Below are 21,065 nucleotides of genomic sequence, written 5' to 3' on the forward strand. Positions count from 1 at the left end.
GCAAGATGTCAGCGGGGAGCCCCAACATCCCCAGCCCCAGGAGACCCTGAGGGTTCTGATGAGTCCTGCAGGAAAGGAACCTTGGCAATCATCTAAGGTAGGTGTCCTGAACTTACATGACCATGTAACTCAAGCTGCTCGTGACATCTCTCTGAACATGGACCTTTGAGGAAAGCAGGATAGGACCTGTCTCTGTACAGTGCTATCTTGTTTTGCATTATTTGAAAAGCGCTTTGTCAGAGTGTGGAGGTGAGAACTCCTTGATCCATCTCTGAAAGTGTTGTAGGGGGGTCCTGCCAGTCTCTTCCTCCCTGGCCTGGGAACCACCCCCTGCCTCCTGCCGGCATCAGAGCTGCCCGTCCTTACCAGTCCCCACAGAGAAGAGGCACACAAGGGGAGTGACATGTTCTTTTATTGATGCAAGTACGTCCAGTCACACCAACAGCTGACATCCTGCATTATAGTACAGCTTTATCCTCAGAGTTCATCTTGAGGTACCAAAACGCCACAGTTAGGGTGTGTATCAAATTGGGAAGATAAAGTAGCAAATGTGGACACTGTGTCAGGTAGGGACTAGAACTGATGACCCAGCAAAGTGCACACTGATGGGAAAACTCCTGAACACGTGGACAGAAAAGGATCTAACATCGTATTCCAAATATATATTCTCAAGTTTTAAACCTTTCTTTATCTCAAATACATAAACAAAGCAGTATGTACTATCAATATACAATATGTACTATCTAGAACATCTGAAAAGTGCAAAAACACTGTGACAATACAGTGTAAAGAATATCCTTGCTCCACCCAGGGCCGAGGGTGACATCAGCAGCGATCACAAAGCCACCTCCCTCCTAAGGCTTCGCCTTCACGTCCCCAGCTCTCCTCGGAGGTTTGGGAATTAGCAACTTGCTGCCCCGGCCTCAGCCAGGACTCCCAGCTGGCAGAAGACGGGTGTGCGGAGAGAAACAAGGGTGAGTAATTCCAAATCTGTACGGAATGAGAGCCCTGCCACGAGGGGGAGCGCATCGCGTGGACTGCCCGCTTCTGGCCTCTTAGGGGCCAGGGCGTCAGAAAGAAAACGGAGTGTACCCCTCGCGTTTGGGTGTGGAAAAAACCTCCAAATGTTGGGCAGTGTTAGGTGAGAGGGCTCCAGCGGATACTGGCTAATGTTTCTGTCTCCGATTCTAGCAGGGGCGCTCCCCTGCGCAGAAGGAGGGAGGAGCCTGATTGGTGAGGTGCTTCTTTTCACTTTGAAGTGGGGACATTGAAAGCCAGCTTGAACCCCATCCTTAACTGTACTTTGTATTCGCCTTATTACAGCTAAGTCTCTTTCAGTCACAGCCTGGAAAACCGACAATTCCACGACTCCCCTCCTTACGTTATTTTAGATTTCCTCTTTTCCCAAAACGTAGTTGAAGAATAACTTGCCGGACGTAATTCCAACAGAAAATATGCTGCCAGGTATCCCCCTGCCCTCCCCCCTGACCCCCATAAATCCCTGATAAAGGAACATGAAAATGTAAACTTTGGAAAGCCCGCGTTCAAGGTTCGCTTCCAGAAGTACGCAAATGAGACCTCCTGGCCACCCTAGTCCTTCATGCCGGGACCTCACTGGCCTAGGCTTTGAGGGCAGGCGCCTTTGTGGCCCAGGGCAGAGCTGGCTGCAGGCCACGACAGAGCGGGAGACCGGCCCTCCAGGACCCTCTAAGGCACTAACCCCGACATCAGAGACACTGGCTGGAAGGTAGGCAGGGCTCACGTTGGTTTTGGTTGGGTTTTTTAAATATTTTTTTTTGTAAGATGTTAATAATCAAAAGTAGAAAATAAAAATCTACATTTCATTAGAATAAGATGTTATCATGGATGCCATCCCCCATGATACTCTTTCCCCACCCCTCCCCAAAGCAGGGCCCTGCCCTGTTATTTAAAATAAACCAAAAAAAAAACAAACAAAAACTTTTAAGTGCCAAAGGTTGATGCATGAAATAATTCCTTTTTTCTTTTTTTCATAAAAGGTATGTACAAAATGGACCCCAACCAGTGAGGCCTCCTCATCTCAACCCATATCGATCAGGATTAAAACTCGGTACATAGGTGTGCTTCATCCAGGTCTGCAGGCTGCATCCGTGCCTTCAGGCTCTGTTAAGGAGCGTGGTCCTAAAGGTGAGCAGGGAACGAGGAAATGGTCAGGGGGCTGGCAGGCCCTTCCCCTGAGCAAGCAGAGGGCAGGCCTGTGCTCTCAGGGGAGGGCCGGGCTGCCCAGAACTGGCCAGTGAGGGGAGGAATCAGGGACACTCAAATCCTAGGTTCTCACCCCGCCGCGGGGAGGCCTTCTAATGCCTGATCAGGGTGGGGGTGCCCTCGGCCACCGTTCAGAGGGGCAGACCCGTCAGGGGTGGGGCTGGTCTTGGGGGCTCACCGACTGCTCCTGGACTTCTCCTACCTGAGGGTCTTCCAGCTGTCCTTTTCCATGTGGTTCTCGGGACCTTCACTTTCAAAGGAGGCGATGAAGAGAGCTGAGGGACAGGAAGGCCTTCAGAACCCATGTCCACATGCAGCCAGTCTGCCCACCACACCAGTTATCCCTTCTTGCCCGGAAAGGAACTCCCGGACCAAGATGGCTATGATTTTCTTTTCTTTTCTTTCTTTTTTTTTTTTTTTTTTCCTTCACTTTTTAGGGCCGGACCCGCAGCATGTGGAAGTTCCCAGGCTAGGGATGGAATCGGAGCTATAGCTGCCGGCCTATGCCATAGCTACAACAACGGCAGATCTGAGCCAAGTCTATGACCTACACCACAGCTCACGGCAACGCCAGATCCCCAACCCACTGAGCGGGGCCAGCGATCAACCAGCATCCTCATGGACACACCCAGTTGGCTTTATTTCCACTGAGCCACAGTGGGAACTCCTAGGAGGGCTGTGACTTCTGCTGTGAGGGTTTCCTGGCCCCACAAAGCCTAGAGCTCCTGGCTGCCTGCCTGGGACGCTGAGAAGCTTCCTGGTTCTGCAGTGCTGGCTCTCAAGTGGCCTCAGGAGCCTTTTTTTTTGTCCTTATCCTTCCTGTGTCGTCCGCCCACAATCTGCCCTCAGGTGCTCACCCCTGGGAGTGAGCCTCTCCAGCGTAGCATGAGAATAACAACCCTGAGAGGGCAGCCTGGGGGGGGGGGCTCTGTGACCTTGCCAGTGTGGGAAGGTGACCCTCACCTTCCTCGCTGTAGATGGGAGCCGTCAGCAGGTAGCTTTGAATCTTCTTGTCCTTCTCGAAGGGACACTCTACCTGTGTCCATGTCATGAACTCATGGATCTGTCTGGAGATCTCCCAAAATTTCTGAAGGGATGGAAGACCAAATGGAATTCATTTCTTACCTTAAGCTTGAAAACCTTGGTTAGGGCAGGGGACTCAGGCTCTGGTTTCAGTCTGCTGCTCACCTCCCCAGTCCCAGTGAGCTGGGACACTGGCCCTAGAGAGGTGACTCTCATGGAAGCACTAGGTGCAACATCAGAGCCAGCAGGTGCCCCAAGGCCACTCCATCCTGCCCTGCGCCTGAGCCACCAGGCTGCAGCAGGGTCTGTACTCCCCCTGTGCAGGGACCCCAAGAGGGCCCCATCTGGGACTCCAGGCTGAGGCAGGCATCCCAGCCACACCCAGCACAGCACCACCAACTGGCACACGTCATGATCTCACTCTGGGGCCCTGTGGCTCCTAGTCCTGCAACCAGATCGTCCACCCAGAAGAACTGGGACCATCCTCAACACCTTGAGGTCAAATGGCACCCAGAACCCGCCCTGTAGCTTTCAGTCCTAACAGGCCCTTCTGCCACAGGGCCACAGCCCTGCACAGATGGATTCTGCCCCTCCTGTCCATCCCTGCGCTGGCACAGCCTGGCCCCCTCCCCTAGGACCACTAGGGGGCAGAGCTGACCTTGAAGTTAATGTGCCCATTGGGCAGGTGGTTGGTGTGGATTTTGTGCAGGAAGTAGATGTCCTTAACGAAGAGGTTGAACACAGGGATGACGATCTTCTCACGGCTGCTGTTGGCCATCTGGGACCTCTGCGTGGCCCCCTGCAGGGCTGTGCGGTAGTTGCAGAAGTTGCTGGATGGGTCCATGTGGTGCTGCAGGCAGATGGGAGGATATGGTGGGCAGGGCTCCCCTTGCACCTCTCAGACCTGCTCAGGACCCCCCTCTGCAGGAAACAGCTCTGGGCAGCCCCATACTGTGACCCCCAAGAGGCCTTCTCTCCAGGAGTGGGCACAGGGGAGGGAAGCCCAGAGGCACCTGGCTGAGCACGGGGCCAGGGCCTTCTGGGTTTGGGTCCAGGCGTCATCGGGAAAACTGGAGAGCAGTCTGGCAGTTCACACATGCCTCCTCCCTCCCCTGCTGAGTCTGGGCCTCACCTCCTTCCTTTGCCCATCTGCTCAGGCTGCCACCTCCCAAAGCTGACCAGCTCCACAAGACACACATTTGCTAAAAATGGGTTCTGTGATCAAATACACGTAGGCAAGGCTGCAAGTGGACCCACCTGTCGGCCCCTGGGCCGCCTAGCGGATCCAGGACCATGGGAAGCTGAGCCAGGAAAAGGCCCGGTTGCTTACTCGGCATTGCCCAACCTGCGGCTGGGGGCCTGCCCAGCTCTACGACCCACTCCCCAGAACGTTGCTTTAGGTGATGCCCATTCTGACTGAAGTCCCAAGGGCCAAGAAGAGCACGGGGTTCCTGCCTCCGGGGGGCAGCAAGTCCTCTGCAAGGGGGCAGAGCGGGATGGGCAGCCCACCTCTCCTAGGGCCGACGCAGGACAAGGCTGGGGTGCCTACCTCTAGGACGTCGAACTTGGCCGTCTTGACTTTGGACCACGTTTTCTTCAGCCTTGCCACAGGACTGAGGTTCATGCCAGCTGCAGGGGACGACAGGTAGGGTCAGAGCTGGGGGAGGGGGCCACGCTGAGCTGGATGGGGAGCCCCGGGGCCCCACCCACTCACAGATGATGGCCATCATGGAGTTGAAGTTCCCGATGTTGAAGCACTCTCGGGCCACATCGATGAAGAACTCCAGCATGCGGGTCCGGTGCTTCTTTTTCACCACCTGGAAGGCGGCCAGAGGGCTCAGCAGGGGCCCCTCCCAGGTCGTCCCCTCCAGCATCAGACCCTGAAGCAGGGCCTGGACTGGAGCTGCCCTGGGCTGCAGCAGAGCTGTCAGGCCTGGGGTTGGAGGGGTGCTCGCAGGCTGCAGGGGTAGGAAATGCAGCCATGGCATTTTCCATGCTGGGCAGAGGAGCTTCCGGGCAGGCTGAGAAGACCGAGAGAGCCCCAAAGGTGCTCACAGACTATGCTGAGCACAGGGTGCCCTCCGTGGATAGGTCCGTTGTAACTTGAGGCACCTCTGCTGGAAGTGGGGGCAGGGAGGGTTGGCACTTCCAAGGCCCTGGCAAGAAGCGCCTCCTGCCTCCACTTGGGAAGTTTCATCATCTGAGAGGTGCAGGAGTTGGAGCCTCAGGCAGCAACTGTGGGGTCAGCAGGAGACAGTGCCACCCCACCCCTGTCCCAGGCAGCACTTACCCGGCACACCTCAGTGGCCACTAGCATGCTGAGGCAGTTGAACCAGTTGTCATAGGCCTCCAGGCTGTAGGTCTTCGTCAGGTCTCCTCGGCACTAGGAGGACATGGTGGGTCACAGGGAGCCTGAGGACCCTGCCAGTGGGTGCTGCCCCGTCCCACCCCAGAACCAAGGAGCAGGAGCCGTGGCCAGAGGAGGAAACTGTGGAAGCAGTGGTGGGGTCCAGACCTTGGCAGGTCCAGGTCCAGGTCTCCCAGGTTGTGCGTCCCCCCGCCCCCCTGCCCACCAAGGCCTCCCAGCGTGCATCACCCTGCGTGGCCATCTGCCAGTGCCCTGGAGGAGGTGCTAGGAGGCCAGACCCATGCCTATCAGGTTGTGAGGTTTCCAGCCACCCAGGCGGAAGTGCCAGGCCGCCCCAGAGCACACCGCAGCCCCTCACCCTGTGCTTGTCCCGAGAGTCCATGTGGCTGACAATCTGCATCAGGTCCTCCGGGTGAATGCTGCTGACCCTCTCCTGGATAGAGGTGGGGAGAGAGCACAGGAGGGGTGACAAGTCTGCCCGAGGATGGCCCCACTCTTGGGGTGTGGGGGCGCTTTCAGAGCAGCAGTCAAGATCTCCCCTCAGGTGTGCCCCACAGCCACAGCCCCTCCTCCATCAGAACACCCAGCCCATGGGCAGGTGCTCTGGGTGTACCCTAGGGGTCTAGAAGGCCCTCCTCTGGGAGGAGATGGGGCAGGATGATGGGAGTGTGGCGGAAGCCTCAGGGCAGTGGCTGCAGGGTACCTGCCCAGCCAAAGGCACAGGCAGGATGTGGTGGTGGGTGGGGTGGGGATGGACCTGGCTCTTTCTCTTGAAGCCCTTCACCTCTTCTCTGCTGGTCCTCCATCCTGTGGCCACTGCAGTCCCCATCACCCCAGCCCTTCCCATTAACACAGGTCTGCCACGATCCTGGGGAGCCCACTGCTCATATGGGCACAGACCCACCAAAGACAGTGGACAGAGCTGGCAAGCGGGCATCACCTGACACCCCAGTCTGGCAGGCGGGGAGGCCCTGCAGCTCCAGGGGTCTAGTGGCTCTGGGTAAGCACCAGTGACCACGCCCAGCCCCGTCTTGGGAAGGGTACACTGCAGCACTGACCAGTTCGATGTGAGTCAGCTGCTGGGCCAGCACCAGGGGGTCACAGCACACGCCCAGGATGTCCTTCTGAGCAGCTGGCGGCTTGGCCTTGAGGACGGGCCCTTTGTCCATGGCCGGCGAACGGAGCTTCTCACGCAGTTCCTGAAGCTGGCTCCGGGCAGCCAGGGACAGCAGCAGGCTCTGTGTCATCTGGGCAATGGCCTTCTTCACTGTGCCGTTCTCCTGTGAGGGGCGGGGGCGCAGGAGGTGCTGGTGCGGGCTGGCAGCAAGACCAGCCCGCTCTCAGGGACCCATCTCACCTCCAGAGACATGCCTAGCTTGGAGCCTCCCTCCCTTCCCCAGACCTCCTGTGGCACTTGGGCCTCTGATGCCAGAGCTGGGTACAGAGTGGGGAACTGCTGGGGAGGGTGACTCGGCTGGCTGTCCTATGGGGAAGGGAGCTGATGGCCAGGGCTGGGCTTCTGGGTCTGAAAAGCATGGCTTTCCTGGGGTGGCAGCTGAGCTACTCCTTATGGGATTCCCACAGCAGGAGGGGCCCATAGTAGGGAGACGGGGATCCAGAAGGTCTTCCTCCAGGAACCAGGAGACTGCCTTCCCCTGGCCCCTCTCCAACTCTCCCTGGGCTGTGAGCCTTCCAGGAAGGCAGAAGGTGCTGAGCACACGGGGCACTTCTGCCCTGGAGGCCCGGTGCCCAGGCTCCCTCCGCATGGGCTGGGGTCAAGACTGCCACCCCTCAGGTCTCATCACAAGACCAAGAGTGAGCTGGGAGCAGGGAAGGCAGACAGGCTCTGACAACCTCTCCCAAGGCCCCCACTCCACCCGCGGGACAGAAGGTCATTCCCGTTCAGGCCTCAAGGTCTCCCACACCTAGAGAATGCTGAGGGCGCGTCTGGCCTGTTGCTGGCCAGCTGAGCTGTCACCATGGGGTGGGGGGAGGGACCAGGAGGAGTCCTCTGGGGAGAGTGACAGTGAAGGGGACCACATACAGAGCTGTCCCTGAAGACCCACCCCTCCCCAGACCAGAAGCTCTGCAGGGTCCAAGGAGGACCTCACCTCGTCACACTGCGTGACCCGGTGGGTGATGGCCTTCAGTTCGGCCATGGCCTTCTCGTCCTGGAAGTCATAGGGGAAGGCCTCCGTCCACTCCTTCAGCAGCTGCACGATCTTGGCTGAGAAGGACTTCAGCTTGGCCTGGGCGGGTGGGGGATAGAACAAAGACTGACCCTTCAGAATGAGCGACAAAATGTCAAGTTGTACCGGCACCCCCCTCATCCCCTAGTTTGGTGGCACCTTCCCACCATCCCCTGCAGGATTTGTGTTTCCCCTGATGGCGGGGAGCGGGGGTACTGCTGGGGAGGGAGGTCCCCCGCCCTGTCCACCTGCAGTCTTGTCATGCCTGCTTTGTTTCATATTCCCCTTAAGCCAGCTCTCTTTTTCACCTAAATTCATTTTCAAAAAGCCCATCCTATCGCTACCATGATGTACAAAGCTAGTTTAATTTGCTGTAATTAAAAGATAGCCATTAAAAAAAAAAAAAAAACAACAACAACAACGAAGAAAACCAAGCAAAATCATGAATGTTAAAGCAAGAGACTCTAGCCTGCCCCCTCTCAGTGAAAAGCAGGGCGAGGGCGGCAAGTACTGAGAAGGGGCACAAACACACCAGGCCTCCTCTTCCTGATTCCCTGTTGGCCCAGGTCCATGCGCACATGCAGCCCAAGGAGGGGGTGCGAATGCTCGGCGGCATCTCTTTGTGCCCAGCCCTGCACGGGCTCACCCCTCCTGTGCCCGTATTGGCTCCTGCCTGGCCCTGACCAGCCCCCTGTGCCCACCTGCCCAGCATGGACTGTTCCAGCCTCGTGCCCTCAGGGCCTGGCTCCTTCACAACCCAACTCCCCACCCCTGTATCTACTAGCCCACATCAGCCAGTCCACCCATGCACCTAGCCAGTCCCCGAGCGATGGCTTCCCTGAGCCTTACGAAGCCTCCCCCACTGGCCCTGCAGCCACTCCTGGCCAAAGTCCAGTGCACACGGCATCCCAGGAGGCCTTGCTGACACTTCCCCCAGATGCCCCGCTGCACCCCACGCTCAGCAGGGACTAGAACCCTGCATGGCTCCACAGACAAAGGCTGGCTGGCTCACCCCAGGCTCCTCTCAGGCTTCTGCTGTCCCCAGGCTGACCCTCAGCTTAGAATTTCACCTCCCACAAACTCTGTTCTGGTCTTTTTCCGCCCAGGCCTGATCCCCAGCATGTAGGGGGTGCCTGTCTGTGTCCCTGCCCAGCACACCCTGAGACCGGCCCCCCTCTGGAGAGGCGACTCTGACGAGGGCACAATGTGCACAGGCCTTTGCTGCAAACCTCCAGGAGCAGGAGGCCCAGCCTGGAGGGGACAGTCATCAGTGAACAGGAACGGGCCTTGCTCTGCCGAAACCCAGACTAGGCCCCTCCAGCACTTTGACAGTACGCCTGCCACCCCTTTGTCTGCACCAGCCCCTGGCCCTGGGGCCTCAGGGAGGAGCCATGGTTTCTGGACCACCCTGACTGCCCAAAGCCTGACTCAATCAGAAGAAATGACCATGGCAAACAGCCATACCTGAGGCACTAAAAACTCCAGCCTGAGGGTGCTGCCCCTGCCCCTCCTTAGCAGGGGGCAGGGACCCAGGCCTCACTGACTTTTCACCAGCTATAGCTGGACCCTTCGTTTTGGGGGTCCTGGCACTGACCAGGAGAGCTGGCAGAGCTGTCTACTGTGACCCTTCCCTTGGAGGGGGTGCGACCCCCCACCAATGGCAATCACATCCAGCATCCTGGGAGGTGGGCTCAGCTCTGCGTGTGTCCCTGTAGACCCCCGAGAGCCCCGCCCCAGGGACGCCAGAGACAAGCAGACCTGTCCCCCATGCAGAAGGCCTCAGCCAGACTGTGTTCTGCCCCCTTACTCCAAGCAGGCTTCTCTCTCAAGGCTGAGTGAGAGCGGAAGCCAGGGGGATGCAGACAGGCAGTGGCCCATGAGCACACCTTTACCTTCTCAGAGCCGGCCTCCAGCTGCTGCCGCTGCTCCAGGCAGATCTGCCCCACGCGGGCCAGCAGGTCATGAGGGGGGATGAAGACCCGGGAGCTCAAGAGAAACGTGAAGATGTACGTCCTCTGAGGAAGAGAGACAGAGAGAGGCTGAGGAGTGGGTCAGGCCTGGCGTGGTCCCCAGGTGTGGTCACCGCCTGCTCCTCCACCCGCTCCTGCCGCCTCCCAGGCCCAACCTCACCTTCTGCGGGGCCCCTCTCCCCTTGACTTTCCTTGTCTCTCACTGCAAAGCACAGGCAAACCCCAGCTCGCAGCCGCTCTCACAGCCCACCCCCCACAAGTTGGGCTCCCAGCCAGCTCACTCTGCCAGCATTCCCCCCAACCCACTGCTCCACCCCACACTGCAGCTAAACTGGGAATGGAACGTTGGAGGGACTCTGAAGGCCTGTGTGGGCCTGCTGCCCAGCCCACGGTGCTCCCCGGGCCAGGTGCCAAGCATACTTGGGTCCAGATCCTCACTGGCCAATGCGGCAGGGCCTGGTTGGTGGGGGGTAGGGTCTTCCCCATAGGGCGGGGCCTCCTTGGCACCAGGATCTCACCTCAGGGACAGCTGCAAGGCCCTGTGCGGTCAACTAACCAGCTGTGGGCCTTGTCCCCACCTGCCACACCAGGTCCCCCCATTTCCAAGTCCACACGTCCTCGTCACCGGGTTGTGGCGCAGGCTCTGAGGGCACTGAGGATCAGGACTGAAAAGTGGCAGGGAGCAGGGCCCAGGATTCTTGGAAGCTTTCTGTCTGATGGGGGTGGATGCCCGGGGGTCTGCATCCTGGCCCGGGCCTGCAGACTGGGTGGGATTGGGGGAGGGGGAGGCTGCTCAGGGCTCTCCCGGGTCCCAGTACTCCATCTGCACATGGCTGCCACGGGCTGGGGACCCAGGACCCTCCAACCCAACTCCAGGCCCAAAGGAGCAGGCCTTCCTTGTTCCACCCAAAGCAGGTTGGGCCGTGTTTGCTGGGAGTGTAGCTTCCTGGAACAAAACTCAGGCCCTCAGGCCCTCACTGCCGCCATGCAGCCTTTAGAGGTCACACGTGGGGGCTGCTCTCCCTGGAGCAGCATAGGATCCTCTTCCCCCAAAACGTCCCACATCCTGTCCTGGGCCGTGCAGCAGGGGTGCTTGGGGAGCCCAGCAGGTCAGATCTCAACAGGTCAGGGGATCCTCAGGGACCCCTTCCAAGCAGATGGCTCAGAGTGTGAAGGCACCCAGGTGTCACACCTTGGAGCTCTTAGCCAAGGGCAGAGCTGGGTGTCCATGGGGACTAATGAAGCAGTGTGTCCCCAGCGGCCCAGTTTGCAGGGCTGGGCAGTGAGGGAAGGGCGGGGGAACCCAGCTGCTCAGTGGAGGAGCTGATGCCTAGCTTGACCCTTGTTCTGTCCCCACCACCCCTGTGCTCTCTCTGGGGAGTGGGCTAGGCCCCCAGGGCACAGTGTTTTGGGGACAAGACCGAGTGAGCTGAGGAGGCCCCTCTGGGACAGGCTGAGAGGGGAGGCTCCTCCCCTGGCTACACAAGGCTACTGCCCCGCTGACCTGCACTGGGGTGGAGGTCCCAGCCCTGGGGGGCCGCAGCTGCTACGTCTGCACCACTCACACCAGCATCACCCAGGCTCTGAGAGGATTTACAGGCTGGATGGAAGGACAGACAATGGAGTGGACACAGTCCCAGGAGGGAGGGAGGAAGCCAAGAACCCCCAAAAGTGGTTAATTCCAGTGTCAGCTGGAAGCTGGGGGGCAGAGGCAGCAATCCCCTCCACCGCCCCCCACCGCCCCTTGCAGTCCTGTCTGTCAATCAGAGGCCAACAGGCAGGGCTCTGCCCTCAGGAGGAAGGGGGCACCGGGAGAGGCAGCTGGGCCCCCAAAGGGGAACACGCAACAACCCCACTGCTACTAAAAGATGCCACCTACTGGAGCGGAAGGGAAGCCACACGTGACAAGGTAACTCTCTCCCTCTTCCAAGAATGTGCCAGTGTCCCCTAGGTGGAGAGGCAGGATCTGGGTTGTTGGTGAAGGCCAGTCCTGCCTGCATAGGCATGTGCCCTGGGGTCTGCATGTCAGTGGGCATGGAGGAGCTGAGTCCTCTTATTTCTGGACCGTGGCAGTTCATGCACAAAACAAACATCCCGGCTCGGACAGAACATGTGCTGGGTAGACCCTCGCCAGGACCCTGAAGCACTGATCTTTGCCCTTCAGATTCCTCTTCTGCCCCCAAGGCCATCTCCCACCTGCCAGGGGATAGCAGGGAAGTCACTGCAGGTTCCCCTGCCCAGGCTGGGGGGTGGGGGGGAGGTGGTCGGAGCAGGTGGAGGAAAGCATGGAGGTGGGGCTGGGGCTCCCTGCTGTTGGTCCCTCCCCCGCTGCTCCATCCTGCTCTGACTGGTCCTCCCTCCCCAGCCCGAAGCAGCCTTCTCGGGAGCTGAGGTCACCCCCACCAGTCACTCACATCAGGGTAATAGTCCACTGTGGGGACCAGGTGCTCCATCAAGGCCTCCAGTGACCCGGAGATGAGGCGTCCTTCTTGGAAGATGAGGTCCCCGGAGCCACCGGCCCCACCTCCTCGCTCCCCCATGCCAGGCTGCCCCTGTCCACTACAGCTGGGCCCGAGTATGCTGGCAAAGACCACGGACGTCTGGGGCATAGTTTCCTGGGAAGAAAGAATGAGGCTGTGAGGCATCAAAGGCGCCTCCGCCAGGCCCTCCTCCCAGGCCGCCCACAGCTTGCATGCAGGTACACAGCAAAGGCCCCGGCAGGGCAGGGAGAGGAGTCATTAGACGTCGGCATGGGCAGAAGGGCAGGCTCCCCAGTGGCCCCGAAGCCGCTGATAAATGTGTCTGATAAATGTTTCTTCAGCACCTGCTCTGAGCATACCAAGCCTCATTCCAGGGACCTGCACACGGAGATCCCTGCCTCCTGGGGTTCCATCCCAGTGGGAAAGAGAAAAACACCACCGGGAAGAGGACACCAAGCATGTGGGGGTTGGTCAAGGCAGCTTCGGGGCAGTGGCACTGAGACAGATTGACAGTGTTAGCTTCGCAGCTTCCTGGGACAAAAGGGATGTTTTAGGCCAAAAGGACAGCAGGTGCCAAGGTCCTGAGGCCTGTGTATGGGAAGCAGATGAGTAGGAGAGTGGTCTGTGACAGGCCAGACCATGCACAGCTGGGGGCCCAGGCTGCAGCATATGAGACGGGAGTGACCTGACTCAGTATGAAGGTCACTGTGGCTGCCGTGGGGAGACCCAGCACAGGAAGGAGCTGCAAAACAGCTGGTGGGTTTTGCCCTAACAAAACCCCAAGAGAGGTTTCTCAGGCCAGAAGAGAAGGGGAGCAGGGTGGACTCTGGACGCTGTGAAGAATGATCTTCAGCCTGAGCGACGGACCAGCTTGGGGAAGGGCTCAGAGGGTGAGGTGTGGGGAGACGTGGATTGCTTCTGGACATGCCAGACTTGAAATACCTACTAGACGCAGATGTTGGGTGGCGGTCAGGGGGCTCCATGTGACAGGGGCTTAGGGTCCGTGCCTCACATTGCAGCAGGGCTCTGCTGGCAGCTCTCAGGAGGCCTGAAGAGGCTGCAGTCCTCTGGGCCTAGGTTTCCACTCTCAGAGGCAGCTGGCTGCACCTGGAGGGACTCTGGGGGGATGGGGTGACTCACGATCGCCACCTTGAGGCCTCAGAAGCTAGTGCCCCTGGGCGCTCCCTCCCTCCTGCTGGCCGGGTTGTGACCTACCCAGCTCGCGGCCCTATCTAGCTTGGAGGGCAGGAGTGGAAGAGCTGGCCCTTCCTGCCTAGGTTGGGACAGTGGCCAGGCTGCACACTCATTGGTCACTGGCAGGCAGGTGCCACCGCCCCACACCAAGCCCCTTGAACTATGCTGCCTGCCCTACTCAGGCTCCCACGGCCCTCAGGGCGGGCCTCGCCCGTGATGACTGATGACACTTCCTACTAGCCCCAGCCTGTTCTCTTACCCGAACCAGGGCTGACCTCAGAGCCGTTCTGGCCTCAGTTTCCCCACTGTGCAGAGCAAACAGTAGCCATGATTATTTTACTGCCACGAGGGGTCTCAGGCTTTACAAGTAGAGCCGGTTCCAACCCACAGCACATCAACTCAGCCTCATACCAGGGCCAAGGCCCCAAACTACGCTGGCCTCTCTGACAGACACCTGGAGGTCGCCTTAGAATTCTCAGAAAATCCTTTGCAGAGCAGGCAAGAGCTCAAGGGAAGTCCTGGGGACAAGGCCAGGATTGCAGTATCTGTGCTTCTCACTCCACGACGGGGGTTCAGACTCACAGAACACTTCCCTCAACATGTTAGAAAGCACGTTCTCAGGACCCCCTGCGTCAGAAACCTAGGGTGGGACCTCTGATGACGCTCAAGTCAAAGCACTGCTTGAGAAACACCTTCATTTTTCAGATGGTGAAACAGAAGCTCGGCAAGGAGCTCAACTGAGGAAATCCTAGGATTTCCAAGCCCAGCCTGGGTGTCACCCCCTCTAGGAAGTCTCCCTGGGTTTACCTGACCCACGAGGCCAGAAGTAGCTGATGACTTGCCTTTATGTCTTCCTGTCTAGCTGGAGTCTGGCCTGTGGCTGTGCTCAGTCAACCGCTTGTGAGAGCAGATAACAGAGGTGGGCTTCTGGCACCTCGGCACTGGCAGCTGCTCGACTGTGCTGTCACCGGCCCCCCAGGGGACCCGAAGCCCAGCATTTCAGCTGATGGCCATGTGTTGTGGGGCGACTTCCCCAAGAGCATACAGTGCTGGGTTCAAAAGGTGACCCAAGGGTGGTCACCTTCATCACCTGGACCTCCTGACTCCAAGCTTCTCGGTCACTAGAGTTGGCCTCTCCCACTGCGGGGGCGGCGGGCTGCTCTGTTAGGGAGGTGCCACAGGGGGAGCACACTCACACCCCACTAACTCACACAGTCCCTGCTGGATCCTCCACAGGGCAAGGCCACTGCAGGAACGCCTGCCCCAGGACTAGGGAGGCGGGGAGCCAGCCTGAGGACTCAGTCACCCAGCTCTGCTGCCCATGAGGGCACAGGCAAGCGGAGCAGACCAGGGGGCTGAGCTCTAGGCTGGGGAGCCGCTGTGTTCTCGGTCTCCATTGACAGGTGGGGACAGACACTCAGGATGGAGTCACCATCCCTGTGGAGCGGGGGTGGGGGCCCAGTCCGTGTGTCTTGGGCAGCCACTGGGAAGCACTTCCCATGGGCCCTGGTCAGCCCAGGACACGTCACACTGCTCCTCCCTCAAGCCTCCCCACCTATGTGGGGGCCTTGGTCCCACCAACACACTGCCCCCGCCCAGCCCAGGAGGCCACGGGAAGGAGCATCCAGGCGAGGCCCATCCCTTCAGCTTGGGACAGAGACCCCTCTTGCAGCAGCTGGGCCAGGGGCCCCACAGCTGGACTTCCCCTCTGCACAAAATCCCACATTGGTCACTTTAAAATGACATAACAGATGTGTCATGACATCTCGTAAATGCACAGAAAACATCTGGCCACCCATGGCCCCACTAACTGAAGGGTTTACTGTGAGGGAGCAGCAGGAGGGAGAAGATTTTTGTTTCCATTCTACACATTTGGCAACTATTTGGTAACTTTTCTAAATGGCACGGCTAGTTTATCCTTTTTTTTTTCTTTTTTCTTTTTAGGGCTGTACCTCAGGCATATGGAAGTTTCCAGGCAAGGGGTCAAATCAGAGCTGCAGCTGCCAGCCACAGCCATGCCATATCTGAGCCATGTCTGTGACCTACACCACAGCTCACGGCAACACCAGATCCTTAACCCACTGAACGAGGCCAGGGATCAAGCCCTCATCCTCATGGATACTAGTCAGGTTTGTAACCCGCTAAGCCACAACAGGAACTCCTAGTTTGTCATTTTTAAAATAAATTTTTTTTCTTTTTTTTTTTAGTGCACAGAAGCGGCATTTTGAAATCAGCACTTTTTATAAAGGCATGATTGGACAGGGTTGGGCCTGTGGACAGAAGCGTGGCCATCATCTAGCGGGTCACCTGTGAGGGTGCCATTTGAGACAGAGGCCCGGAATGCCCCTGAGAGGTAGGCAGAGCCCACAGGGCTGTGTGGGGGCCAGGCTCCCTGGCCGTGTATCTCCCCCTCCTCTGTACACTGAGCCCCATGGATCCTGGGTGCCCCCTAGAGTCCCTTCCTTACCCACCCAGTCCCTAGCAGAGCCCACCCCTACCATGAACACCTTCCTTGAGGAGGGTCTCCAGGCCTGGTGCCAAGTGGGAAAAGGCAGGTTTCCCAAGTGCATCCTCCTTGGCAGGAATTTAGAGCATCCTTGGGTTCGAATCTCAGCTCTGCAATGGGCCAGCTCCTTGTTCCTAGACAAGCCTAACCAGCCTTGATTTCCCCAGCTGCCAAATGGGGATGACAGCAGGACTGCTGCTGGGACCTCTGCTTGGCATCTCTGCCAGCCAACCCACCTGGCGCAGTGGTCCCTTCTGCTCTTCGTGTCCTCCTCTTCTGTCCAGCAAGGACAGGAACTGAGGCTCCTAGCCACACACCTGTGTGTCCATCACCCCAACTGGCCCCCAACTCAGGGACGAGCCGCTCAGAGCAGAGCACCCAGGAAATCTGGGCTCCTGACTTGGCAGGGAACACAAAGCAAGAGTAATCATAATCAGAACCACAATAGCTCAGACTCTGAGGACTTCGTGCCATCAGTGACATTAGTGCCAGAGCCGAATCTTGTCATTAATCCTCACAATAACCCCACAAGAGGAACCACTAGTCTCCGTATGCTGCAGAGGAGGACAAGGCACAGAGGGGCCAAGGGACTGACCCAAGTCATGCAGCAGATCGTCAGAGGAAGGAAAGCAATGAGGGCTTCAGAGCTGCCACTGACAAGTCTTATGATAAACCTTCAGTAGATGACAGTGATGAAGACAGGGAAATGGAAGAAGATACAGAAGAAAGTTCGAGATCGGGGAGATCGCTGCAGGGCCAGGATGGCATTAAAGGCAATCAGGCCTGAGGCTGAGCCTGGCTTAGCCACTTGTGGCTTTATCAGGATCCTCAAACGCTTGCTGCCTTAATTTCCTCATCTGTCAAATGGGCGCAGGGAGCACTCCTTCAGAGATTTGCTGGGAGGGCTGAATGAGCTCACCTGGGTAAAACCTTGCATGCTAGACATGGTATTACCTCCTGCCTGAGGAGCCGACTCCCACATACGTGCCTGCTGAGCCCCCACCCTTACACAGGCTATTCTAGAAACACAGGTCCCCAGGGAGCCAGGCTCTGCGTGGCTGCTCCAGAGCAAGTGTGGTGCTGGAGCACCGTGTCAGCATCACTAGGAACCTGTCGACAGTGGCAGTGCACCTCCCCCATCCCCACCCAATCAGAACTCACCCTTCTTTGGAGTTTCAAGATCCTCTCCTTTAGAAAGCTTTGCTGCTTCCAGTGGGGCCCAACAAGCAGCGCCACCACCTGGTCGATCCCTAAAAGTGCAGGACCTCGAGTCCCAGGCCAGGCCTGCTGGGTCACGCCCACACCTTCCTTGGACGTGCTGGTCCCTGGGAGAGTTTTGGCCTCCGGGTGAAGAGAGCAGCTTCACCTAGGTCAGTGCCTCTGGCTGTATCTGCACAACACAATCACCTGGGGAGTTTAAAAAATTCCTTTGCCCAGATCCCACTCCAATCATTCTGATCTAACTGGCAGGGGTACAGCCCGGGCACTGGCATTTTTTAAGAGTTTCCAGGTGAAAATGGGAGCAGGAAACACAGGGAACTTCTCTCCTATCTCTGCTGTTCCTGCTGCAGCCAGACCCACTTGGAGGCGGCAGACTGGGACGGACATATGGTAGAGAGTTCTGGAGGCCTCCGGAGGCCCGCCCCGAGGAGAAGGAGGATGGGGCTGGGCCGGGCCTTAGGATGGAAGGCCTGAGGACCTCCATCTCTGCCTCAAGTCAGCTGGTGCTGGTCTGGACAAGGCAAGAGCCTTTCTGGAGGGAGTGGGGGGCCGACCTGCCCCCAGTCTGCCTCCTCTGACTCCTTACAGCCCTTCCTCTGCTCAGGCAGGAAGGCAGGCACCTTCTAATTATAGATGCAATCGGTTCACAGCCGGGCAGGTGAGAGTGATTCAGCGGCTCCTAGAAGCCAGGCCCCGCCAGCTTCCCACCTCCCACGTGGGTCCAGGTGCCTGGGTGCCCAGGTGAGGGGGGTTAGGTGAGAAGTGGGCCCTCCTGCCAGCTCAGGAAAGAGCTGGCTCTGAGCTCAGAGGCAGTTGCCCTGTGACGGCCACTTGCCAGTCTCAGACTTGAGTCTACTTGGCTCTCTTGGGACCCCATGGAGGAAGACTGTCCTCCCTGTATCTGGGTCCAGAGTCTCAAAGGGTGCAGGGGTGCCAGGTGAGAAGGCCACACCCACTGCCCAGGTGGAGCAGCACTGCTGGGCCAGGGTGGGCTGGGAGCTGGTAGGGCAAACTGGCCACACAAAGGCTGAGCCGGAGGGGACATTTTGCTACCTGCCTGGATGAGCTGCGGCCAGCAGTGTCCAGGAGGCTGGCCATAGGGCAGGTGGGCCAGGTGGGCAAAAAGGAGGTGCAAGGGCTTCTTGTGGTGGCACTGTTGCCCTCTCCTCCCTCTTCCCACCCCTTTCTGGGGCTCCCTGCACCTCTCTCCTGGCCACAGGCTGCCCTGGCCCCAGGCTCAGCCGAGGTGCTCCACCTGGCGTGGCTCTTGCCCATGCCCAGAGCATGAGTGATGACGCTCTGGCTATCCCAGCTCACAGTATAGCCCAGCCCCCAGTCTCCTGAAAGTCCATTCCTTTCTTGCTCCCTCTGCACCCTCATCCATGACCCTTGAAAGCACATCTTGCAATCCTATGCAAAGCCAAATCCTTTCCTGTAGTTTCAGGTTCGTGTCTGGGACCTGCTGAGAGAGCCCAGCTTGGAGGGGAAACCTTTGAGCTGCTCCGTGCCTCCCTTTCCTCAGCTTGCAAATTGGGTGTAGAGTTTCTCACCCCTCCTCCCTCGCAAGGTTGTGTTGAGGGTTAGATGAGAAAATGTGACCCTGGGGGCCGTACCGGTGCCATTATGTGCCATGACATCTGTGCCTGGCCTCAATGGCACCCGAGTGGCCCAGTGTGGGCTGCCACCACTTCTAACCTATGACCTCACAGCCATCAGCAGGCCACAGGTCGTGGGTTCTCACTCAGGTGTGAGACCCTGTGGATCCATCGCAGCCCAGCCCATGCAACCCAGCAGGTGGGGCCAGGTAACACCTTGGGGCAAACTTGGACCAGTGGTGATCGGGAGCTAGAAGGTAGGTTCCCCTTCCTCACTGCAGATGCAAAAAGCTTCACGGAGCCGCAGAAGACATCCAGTAAGACTGACCTCCAAATCTATTAATTCTCCCTCCCTCCTGCTCCCCAGGGACCAGCAGCCTCAGGCTGCCACCTCTGAGGAAGCTGGGCTCAGAGAAGGGCAGCCACTCCTCTGCCTTCTACAGCCCCGCCCATGTCTAGACAGGCACAGCTGACAGCTCCCAAGTGCCCCGATGGCCAAGCCCCGGGCCCAGCCTCCCCTCTGCTGTTGGTCTGGATCAACTTACTCCATCTACATAAGCCCAGTCACATTTGTCAGACAGGACACTGCACCCCGAACCTCCCAGTGAGGTGTGAGGTACAGGAGGGAAGAAAGCATGGAGTGTAGCTTCAGCCCAGAACACGTGCTCACACACCAGGCTCGACACAGTTGAGAAAGTAAACCATCTCTGGGTTGTGCTGAGCCCGGCCAGGGACTGCGAGAACATGGTCCTCGATCCTGGGATCCTTTCCATGGGTGTGGCCCAGGGCTCTGCATCCACACAGCTTAGGGTGGAAGCCACTTTTAGGGACTCAGCCTAAAACTTTAGCTTCTGAGTATGTGTAGCTGCCCTACATGCCCAGGATGTGCGCGCGCGCGCGCGCACACACACACACACACACACACGTGCACACCTTCTAAGGAACACAGTGCACCAAAGCATCAAGGGCATGGAAGCAGCTGGACTGAGGGCCCAGGAGGAGAGGGAAGCACAGCAGGGAAGTAAGAGACCTCAGATGGCTGCAGTGCTGTGAGACAGGCTGGCAAAGGCAGGGAGTGGGGGTTTTTAGGACCTTTCCACAGAAGACTATGACATTCCCTCTTGTAGACTCTTCGAGAGACTTCACCTAGAGTCTGGCTGCTGCTCACCGCTACAGTGCTTTCCAATGTGGCCCCAGCAGAGGGGAGCCCACGCCCCTCCACCAGGAGGCAACATCGGGAGGAGGGGATCTGCTCCCGGCCACACGCAAGCAAAAGCCACACGCCCGCAGGGAGGGGCATCCGCGCACGCATGTACAGCATCTGTGCCGTGGGGCTCGGGCCCTCCACTCACAGACTCCAGCTGTTCCAAGCCAGCCTTCAGAGACCCTGCACCCCAGTCCCATTACCTAGGGGCCCTCTGGACCCCCAGGAGCTGCACCTGTGACAGAGGCGCAGAGCCTTCCGAGCCAGGGCTGCTCACACACTATGACGGTCAGCACTGGGTGTGTGCACCCAGGCGGGCCCCTTATTACGCCTTCACATGTCTTCACATCCTCCACTCCCACACTAATCCCAGCCTTTCCCAAGTGCCTTCCCTGCTTTCTGTACTGAGAGAACCAACAAGGCCTGGGGGAGGCCTGACACTGCCCAATGGCCTTGTAAGACTCACAGCTGAAGCTGTCACAGACAATTAAGCACACTTGCTTGGGTAAGAAATCAAGTGACATTGACCCTAGACAAACATCCCATTACTGCAGCATCGGTGTGCAATGTGACCTGTGCTCCCAACTGTCCAGGGAGGCCCTGCACACCTTCCTGGAGCTGCTCCCATGCCCGGAAGCTACTCCTGGGTCTCCTGCTTCCCAGCCCTTGAGAGCAAGGGTCCCTGCCCAGCAGTAAGGCCTGTGGGCCCTCAGCTTGATGCCTCAGCTCCTAACTGGAAGGGACTTGGGGTGGAAGGTGGGGCAAGGACCTCATCCTTCAGGAGCCATGTGGGAGGGATCCCACCTCTGGGCTCTCCAGGGGCCTCAGGCCTCCTGGCCTCTGATGCCCAGTGATCGGCTCCTACCTGCAGGGCACATCCTGGGAAAGGTGGGATAGCGCCCAAAGAGGATGCACTCCCCCCACCCTGGGGAGTCTGCCCCAGAGGGACTAAGAGAGGAGGCAGAAGGTGACACCAGGGATAACTGGCTGGCCTCAGACACAGCCAGTCTTGCCCCAGCTGACAATTAGGACAACAGCCCAGGGAAGGAACAGTCTCCTGCACAGCTGGAC

General features: G+C 58.5%; 1 protein-coding gene across 10 annotated transcripts in view; it reads right to left on the reverse strand.

The window, feature by feature from the left end:
* Positions 1–394: 394 nt before the first annotated feature.
* The window catches only part of RASGEF1A (RasGEF domain family member 1A), a 93,200-nt gene continuing 72,529 nt past the window's right edge, over positions 395–21,065 (reverse strand). For 4 of the 10 annotated variants that reach the window (XM_005670996.4, XM_005670997.4, XM_001926447.6 and 1 more), the window contains exons 2-13: positions 12,209–12,409; positions 9,717–9,839; positions 7,747–7,884; positions 6,694–6,915; positions 5,994–6,068; positions 5,558–5,650; positions 4,982–5,084; positions 4,817–4,896; positions 3,926–4,117; positions 3,208–3,331; positions 2,447–2,519; positions 395–2,160 (exon numbers count right to left, since the gene is read on the reverse strand). In XM_005670996.4, the coding sequence (XP_005671053.2) occupies positions 2,136–2,160; positions 2,447–2,519; positions 3,208–3,331; positions 3,926–4,117; positions 4,817–4,896; positions 4,982–5,084; positions 5,558–5,650; positions 5,994–6,068; positions 6,694–6,915; positions 7,747–7,884; positions 9,717–9,839; positions 12,209–12,403 (1,443 nt within the window). In that variant the 5' untranslated portion in view covers positions 12,404–12,409 and the 3' untranslated portion in view covers positions 395–2,135. Of the gene's footprint in view, positions 2,161–2,446; positions 2,520–3,207; positions 3,332–3,925; positions 4,118–4,816; positions 4,897–4,981; positions 5,085–5,557; positions 5,651–5,993; positions 6,069–6,693; positions 6,916–7,746; positions 7,885–9,716; positions 9,840–9,954; positions 9,999–12,208; positions 12,410–13,220; positions 13,393–17,135; positions 17,382–21,065 lie in introns of those variants that run through there. The other 6 variants (XM_084997002.1, XM_021072776.2, XM_021072778.2 and 3 more) reach the window with 6 other exon arrangements.

Source organism: Sus scrofa, chromosome 14 (assembly GCF_054392235.1).
Source record: "Sus scrofa isolate SSC_HxYL_T2T_F1_AM1 chromosome 14, Sscrofa_HxYL_maternal_Yorkshire_Landrace_v2.0, whole genome shotgun sequence".
Lineage (NCBI taxonomy): Eukaryota > Metazoa > Chordata > Mammalia > Artiodactyla > Suidae > Sus > Sus scrofa.